The sequence below is a fragment of the Sipha flava genome, unplaced genomic scaffold, assembly GCF_003268045.1.
Source record: "Sipha flava isolate LNK unplaced genomic scaffold, YSA_version1 111_pilon_pilon, whole genome shotgun sequence".
NCBI lineage: Eukaryota > Metazoa > Arthropoda > Insecta > Hemiptera > Aphididae > Sipha > Sipha flava.
The window spans coordinates 1,444,401-1,452,917 of record NW_020271729.1 but is presented as its reverse complement, the minus strand read 5'-3'; the positions used below and the strand labels follow the sequence as shown (position 1 = coordinate 1,452,917).

Below are 8,517 nucleotides of genomic sequence, written 5' to 3'. Positions count from 1 at the left end.
ACTATCCTTAAGTATTAAATATTGAAATACGTCAAAATGTTGCATAAATTATTTTACTATAAAGACATTTAAATTTTGATGCTTACCTCGAATAAAAATAAGTTTTACAAATAAAGTATAACAGAAAAAATATACAGAAATATAAACAATTATTTGTTTAAAAATGTCTGTAAAAATCAATTAATTACGTATCTATTTATAAATAAAAGTATGTATACTTATAAATATTTTAACTGGCCAACATTGATTTTAAAACAACTTTGTTCTAACGTGCATAAGAAAACATTAAAAATTCTTGGTCACATTTTTTTTTTTATGTTTAACAATATATATTTACTGTAGGCGCTTAAAACATAAACTACAATCTGAATACTTACGTAGGTGTCAAGATGATTATTTTAAAAAGGATAATAATTTATTTAGAAAATAAATGGGGATTAACAATATAATGATAATAATAATAATAGTAATGTTAACGAAGATGGTTTGCCAAAGGCTGCCTGTCCATTGACGTTCGCTCGGCCGGTGGAAACAGCCGTTGTCGTTGATGGTTGTCGGTCGTTATCTCTTATAATAACGATCACGACAATTATATTATAATTATATAGGTACAATGGCGTACCGATAAGGTTAGCACGACGAGCAATGAGCCACACGAGTCTATGACTCTGGAGGGCCCATTGAGAAGTATAGAAAATCCAAAAAACAGATCACTATTATCATAAAATTTAAAAATACCACGATTTTAAAAATAAACTATGCTCTCGTAAAATTTAATAACTTTAAAATAAAATGAATTAACCGTTTAAAAAAATTACTAATACACGCTTATTTATTATTTTATGCGCAGCAATTGCTCGTTGGCGCGAGGCATCTGCGATATAAAATCTTATAAATAATAATAATAATAATAATCATTTTGGAAGAATAAGGAAGCAATCTTCATTTTGTCATAGTTTATAAGTTATTTTTGATGGCCCGGCATCATTTTCAATCGAACAAGAAACAGCTCAAGAGGTTAACTCCGAAGATTTAATCGATAAATTTGCTAAAGCAAAAGCAAAAAAGAAAGAATCTCATAAAATTGACAGAACATTTCTTGAAACATAAATTAAATATTTTTAATATTGTTATTGCCTCATTTATATTATTTAAACCAATACAATGACATACATATGTGAAATAAAAAGTGACCATATTCATAATTGTATAATAAATATATTTTTAATTATTTATTACTTATTATAAAAGATGGATCTAGATTATAAGACCAAAGGTTATTTTGCCACGATCAATCGAAGTTCTACTTACGTCGATGTATAGGTAGGGCCGGGTTAACGTATATTCCGCCTTGGGGAAGATTTTAAAATACTGGCCTTTTCAAACCTATCGTACCGTTTCACCGATAGTAAACAAAATTATATGAATAGCAACAGCGTTAAAATTGTTTAATTTATCTATATTTATAAATATATCATAAAATCGGAAATTTTAGTATAATTAAACTATTAGTATTTAGTATAAACTTTCAGCATCACTTAATTTTATGGGCTTTCTACTCATATTAATTGAAAAAAACTGCTGTAAGAAATTATTTAGCCCGTTTGTTTTCAGTCAATAAGACTTGACAGCTGACGGGACTACGACTACAGGTACTAACCTACTGTGGTATATGAGACTCGAAAGATGAATAGACAATATAATAATTAAAAAAAATGCTTTAAATACGATCGACGCATTCGACGGCAGAGGGCGCCAAAATCGGAAGGGCGCGTGAGAGGGCTTAACATTAGAATTAAATTTGATCAATTGTTGGCGACGCAAACTATCTACTATGGATAGAAATAAAAAAATCATTATGTTATTCAATATAGATTTGATTATTATTATAATTATCATTATTTATTATTCATCGACATGCAAGGATTGGTCGCGCTTTTAGGTACAATTACAGTTCTATAAACTATTCTTACATTATTACAAGTATTATTATGTTTGTTCTCTGAATGATTTATAAATATGTGGCAAATATGCACGTTTGAACAATTATTTTGAGCACTTATGATTATGCATGCTAAATATTAAGTTATAATATGTTTAATGAAGTCATTCCAGCTCCCAAAATTCTGACTGTTTAAGTTATTTGTTTGTCGTTTAAGATGAAGGATTGCTAAAATAATTCTTAAAGAAAGACCAAAAGCCGGCCCTGTGTCCCACCTTTGGTAACTTCCTACAATTTTAAGTTTTTTTTGTTTCATTTCTAAAATCTTTATTTGAATATAATTCTAAACACAAAATAGTAACGAAAAAAAAAATTAGAAAAATGTATATATTCGTGCAACAAGGGTGTGGAGCATACTAAAAACCTTGTGCATGAAAGAGATAAACAAAGAAATCCCCCCCGCCGCGTCTATATTAGCCTTACCGTCATCCCTAGGATTCTGTCGCGGGTGGCCGTGATGTCGTACTAATAGTGCAATCACTAAAATATTATAGTAAAAATCTTAATTAAAATATTGAAGAACAAAAAAGCTCATAAGAAAGAAATTCGTAAAATTTCGATTTTGGGCAGTGCTGGCGAAACGCGCAAATTCTTGGATACGTTATTTCATGAAAACAACGATCGAGCGAATTTCGGCGATAGTCGTGAAAATTCATGCTAATTGCGTGCTAAATAATAGCTATGAAAAAATATATAAAATGCCAATTTTGCAATTGGGTAGTCCTGGCGGAATGTTTCGCCAGCACCGCCCGTTAATTTTTGCGATTTCGGAGAAATGGATGACACGCAAATCGCGAAATTGGTCATGCAAATTCATGCTAATAACGTGCTAATTATTGATAGTAAAAAAAAATCAAATTTTCCTAATGGCCGTGTGCTGGCATAACGCACGTGACAACAACTTAGATAGTTAGAAACGAATAAAATATTTTTTTGTGTACACAGTAATAGCAAATTAATGTCGGAAATTTCACTTCGCTGTATTCGTAGTTATTTTTGTGTGTATGATAATTACCGATTATACAGAGTGCGACAAATTAAACAGTGCAGTTTTGAAAGGTTGGTACTTCCCATGTGGTGGGGATAGTGCACGGAAGAAAATTAAATAAACCTAATTTCTATAAGTTACGTCTTTTTTTTTTTAAATAGACTTTCAAAACCGCACTGCTTTTTTGTCGCACTATGTATTTATAATAATTTACCCGTAAACCCGTTTATGTTATAACTATTTTAATAATTTATTCAATACACAATTATTGCTGAATTATTACATACAACACATCATCGTGTACTGTTTACCAGACAATTCTATTATACTTCCAACGACAAACCACATGAACATTAGTTAATAAAATGTTTTCAACGGATTTTCGCTCTACAACGGGATCTGTAATCTGCAGTCACAAGTATCAGTTAATTATAAAATTATTATGTAGTAAAATATTTATAACACTTAAATAACACATTTATAATTCAGTTCAACTGCTCAAGATAATTTGTGTATATTTTTGCATAGACGTACACATGGAGGCGAGTCCCTCCCCTACGGTTCGTCGTGGTTTCTTTTGAAATTATAAATGTAATGTAATAATCTAATAAACATTGGTATATGTATTAAGTAAATCTAAATTTGATCTTCATACATCTTAATTTCACTTCTATATATTTACATTGTAGACATTAGCAATCACATTTAAAAAATTATTTTATTTTATTTGGTTTATTAGATTTTTATTAAAATTAAATTAAATTTGTTATTATAAATTACAAATTCCCGTTTTTGAAGAAGAAGAAGAAGAAGAAGTAGGTTTTATTTTCAAATATCAAAAGAACTTTGAGAGTACTTGTTATGCATTTTCTATGCACAAGGGCTTCGCGCCCTCATGAAATGTATTTCGCCCAGAGCCTCTAAAATTGTAGCGCCGGCACTATTCGTACTCAGGGGCGTATTTAGAGGGGCAAAGGGGCGATTGCCCCTTCCCTGTATCCGTATTTAAGTAATCGATTATATGTGAGATACAAATTTCACATTTTTTTTTAATGTGGATCATCTTATAACGAAATCAAATTATGCGTGGCTTTGAATACTGAATCGGGCTTTTCGTCTTGTTTATACTTAATGAAAAAATCAAATAAAACACAAGCGTAAATTTCAAAACACAGACAGGTGTTAAAAAAGAACTGCACAAAAGTTGATTCTAAGTGGATCCGGCATTAGATTAGAAAAAAAAACCATAAATATTAAGGATTCACCAGATTTAAATATTACCAACAATTTTATTTGTAAATTTTAAATCTAAATTAAAGAAAAAATTTGAGTCGCCTCCCCCCCCTCTAGAAGTAAGTCTAAATACACCTCTGGTGTGTTTACTACTGTAAACATATTGTATACAATTTATATTCGAAAATAATACGCTAATACGAACGAAAAGAGAAAATTCCGAGTGCTACAATATGGTCATACTAATATATAACTCATCTGATAATTCTACGGTAAGTATTATAATATTATATTATCATTATTATTTGTTATTCACATTTTTCAATAACTAATAGTTCTTTAAAAAAATTATAATACATTAGAAAACTTTAAAACTTTCGTTTTCGCCGTTAAAAATTAGCCGTCGAGAATTGCCCTACTTTAAGTTGGTGCATATAATAATAGAGAACACGAAGAGCTATCGTTCAGTCCTAACTTGTACGCTTGTTTTGACGGTAAATTATGGCCCGTTCGTAGCCTGGAATATATAAAATAACACCCTTTTATAGATTGGCTTATGTTTAACATCTGAAACCATGGATGAGACGGTATTGTAAAGGAAGTTAACCATTATTAAAAGCGTTATAAAGCATAGTTACTTTTTAAGCGATTATCTTCTTTGCTTCATATAAACCTATGCACTTTGCTCCTTCTTTCTCTACACTATGTATTCAGATATAACTATGACCTGTTAATATTTATTATCTACCGCGGAAAAAATATTATCTTCATTGCGGAAAGAACCATTTACCATTAACCAATATTATTAATTTCATATGAAATGAATACAAAAGACTTTTCATTGTTTCGCAAATTAAATATTTAAAGCTTAAGGCCAAGGCTGTAGTATCAATTAATTATAAACGTCTAGACCAATTTTAGATAAACATTTTCGTAGGCGAAATCCCTGCGTTTCTGTAGTACTCGATGACCGCGAACAGGATATTGATTTTAATCGTTAAAGAGACAACAAAAAAAAAGTAAACAAAAAAAACCGAAAAACCGTAAGAACGAAAACAAAATCGGAAAAATAATCGAATTCGATAAGTTCCGAAATGAGTAAACGCAATCCATTGAGTAATAGTCCATGACGCAATCACGGTACAATGATATAGATAACGTATAATATATGTATTAAACGTTGGATTGGCCGCTTTTAAAATGCATAATAACCGCGGCGGACGGCGAGTACAGTGCTGCCAACGTAACTGACGACTTTTCAACGCGTGCCTGCACCGACGTACCGCGTTATCATAGGTTTCATATGTTTCTCGATTTTTAAGTCCTTGGCCGAGGTTCTGCTGCAAATCTACTTTCCGTGATCGTGGTCTTTTCGTCGCGCAATATCCCACCGTGAATTATCCGTAACCCGACCGCTGCACTTTGAAGGTGATTTCCAACCGGAACGGTAAAATTCCTAGCAAAAAGTCCCTTTGGCCTGTACGAATCTCTATTGATCGCCTGTCTGGTATGTGCTCGTTTCAGATGTACTCCCGACCGATTGTCCGTTTGTTCTTGGCGCGTCCAGCCGCGTTCAAGAGGCTGACCGTGAACAGTTCGACCGCAGCAGTATTCCAGGCTGAGCCGAAACCTCCCGTACAGGGAGTGATGCAGGTGCGCGAGGACAAGATCGTTGGCCGTGACATCGTCGGCTATGGTCTAAACGGCGAACCTCAGTACTTCGACAGTATCACCCATCCGTTCCCGTCCGTCAGGTTCAAGAAGAACACCCCCGAGATCATGGTACGGTGATTGTGTTCTGTACATATTTCATTGTATTTAATGATGTGTGTGTGTGTGTGCATGTATGCATATGTTTATCTGAAAAATTCAGGCTCTACGCGAGAAAGAAAAGGGAGACTGGAGAAAATTGACCCTAGAAGAGAAGAAAACTTTGTACCGAGCGAGTTTTTGCCAGACTTTAGTCGAGGTAGAAGCACCCACAGGCGAGTGGAAAGCCATATTTGGTTGGGTCATGTTTTGGGTTTCTGTTGCCATCTTCTCCTTTGTCGGAGTTCGCAAATACTGTAAGTGCCATGATTAGGGATAAAACAATTCTAGTTTTTTGGGAATCAGTTACTATTGGCCTAATGTAAAAATATTGATACTGGTTTTTACTTAATTTTGTGATTTTTGTATAATCAAATGCTATCAGACTTTCCTGATTTTTTTTTATCAACTTAATTCTTCCTATATTATTTCATGTTACTGATTATTCTAATATGTTTTAATTCCGTAATACCGATTCAAACATAATTTTATAAGTTGAATACAATTTGTTTTTAAGACCTAGTTTCAGTATTAATTTATAACAAACAAGGAACAATGATCAAAAGACAGTATTTTCATGAATAATTAATTCAAATGATTATTTTTTTTTTTTTTAATATTATTCATTAATTATTTCATAAACTATGCATAAGTATTTATTTGAGTTAAAAAATGAAGCTATATTTTTAATTTCGAATACTGTAAAACCAATACTAAAATCATTATCACTAATCAATAGTACATATTTTAAAACTAATTATTTTGTTAAACATTTTTAGTAACCAACACTGCTGATGATCCATCACTGTCTCTTGAAAGTCGTCAAGCTCAATTAAAACGTATGATTGCTTTACGTGTTGATCCTATTGATGGTTTGTCCTCAAAATGGGATTATGAAAAGAACACTTGGAAAAGTTAATTGTTCTGATTTTGTATTATAATATTTTTTTTTATAATTATTATATTATATATAAACCAAAATAGTCAGCTGTGAGAATAAATTAAACAGACTATGTAAGTGTAAACCAATTTGTGTAGTTAATTTGTCGAATATACAAATCTAAACAAATATTTGGGTACTTGTATATTTTGTTTTATTTAATTTTATAGATATCAGATACTAAAAATTCATTATTTAAATATCAAATAACTTCTAAATCACCCCAAAAAATAGTGTATTTATCTTTTTTTTTTAACATGCACTTTTGAAGACTTCAATAATAATAGAATTATCTTGTAAATAGTTTTTCAGCTTGTTATATTATTTTTACTTTTAGTGTATTTTTCATTAAAGAATTTATTAAATGATTACTGATTGAAAACATTTTTAATATAAGCAGACTTACAAATGGCATTTTGAAGTATTTTAATTTAAACAGTACATAAATTGATTTATTACATTTTTTTCAAAACAGTTCTACATTAAAATTGTTATATCTTAGTGGAATTGATGGATTCAATTACATATAGAGGCTGATGTATTTATAATTTTAAGCATGAGGTTTTTAAGATAAGGTAACTGAGACATCAATCAGCTTTTAGAAGGGTATGCAGTTATGTAAAGTTTCCGTCACATATTGATTCTTAACTGAAGTCCTTTGCTGTGTTAGTAATTTTATTGATAGTAAATTAAAATCAATAATTATTTTCATTTATATTGTATGTTCAAAATCTAAATTATGGCAACCATTTTAGTAGCTTCAAAAATTAAGTAATGTTAAGTCTCATCGCAATGATTTTAGATAATGTTTTATTGAAATAGATATTTTACTATTGATTTTATAATATATGTTAAAACTTATAAATTTATTATAAAATCAAAACTCTTACTTCATAATAACTTAACAAGCAAGATAAATATACCACATAAGATTTTACCAAGCAGGGCTTGGATTTATAAGCGAAAAAAAAAATCATAAAATATGTATACTCTGATGTATAAATATGCAAACTATTTCATTTATTAACTACAGTAGAAATATTTATGAACTCATCTATCATAATGTATACATTTAAAAATAATTATTAAAATATATGTAATAATTTTACATTTTCTTGAAATAATTGATGGAAACAATACCTATTTATAAAAACAACTGCCTTGTATATAATATGTTTTAATTTCTTCATAGCAGTGGGGTAATTAATTTCAAAAATTGATTATTTACCTTGCGGAAATATAAAATGTTGATATAACTGATTCTAAATATGTTGAGAAAACACTTAAAAATTGGTTTTACTGAAATGAACTATGTTAAACTAAATAAAAACATTAGTTTCAAATGGAACTCTATGGTTAGTTTCTTAAAAATCAATCTTAGCTGATAAAATGAATAATAATCATACACCAATACCATGAGTCAATATACATTATTATTTTTTTTTAATACCCAACTTCCATTGTATACTGAGTTATTGTAAAACAAATTTTGATATTTGACAGAACCCTTAGCATGCATATCAAAATAATTGAATGAAAAAAAAA

The 8,517-nt window shown here is 30.2% G+C and overlaps 1 protein-coding gene across 2 annotated transcripts; it reads left to right on the top strand.

Annotated features, from left to right (window-relative positions):
• Positions 1-5,537: 5,537 nt before the first annotated feature.
• On the top strand, positions 5,538-7,111 carry LOC112689135. 2 transcript variants are annotated; one of them, XM_025562674.1, is made up of 4 exons: positions 5,538-5,670; positions 5,748-6,005; positions 6,097-6,289; positions 6,812-7,111. In XM_025562674.1, exons 2-4 carry the CDS (start codon positions 5,748-5,750, stop codon positions 6,949-6,951), a joined length of 591 nt encoding a protein of 196 aa, XP_025418459.1. In that variant the 5' UTR covers positions 5,538-5,670; the 3' UTR covers positions 6,952-7,111. The 2 variants fall into 2 exon arrangements, with proteins under 2 accessions (XP_025418459.1, XP_025418468.1); XM_025562683.1 differs by having other exon boundaries at positions 5,543-5,651.
• Positions 7,112-8,517: the final 1,406 nt, after the last annotated feature.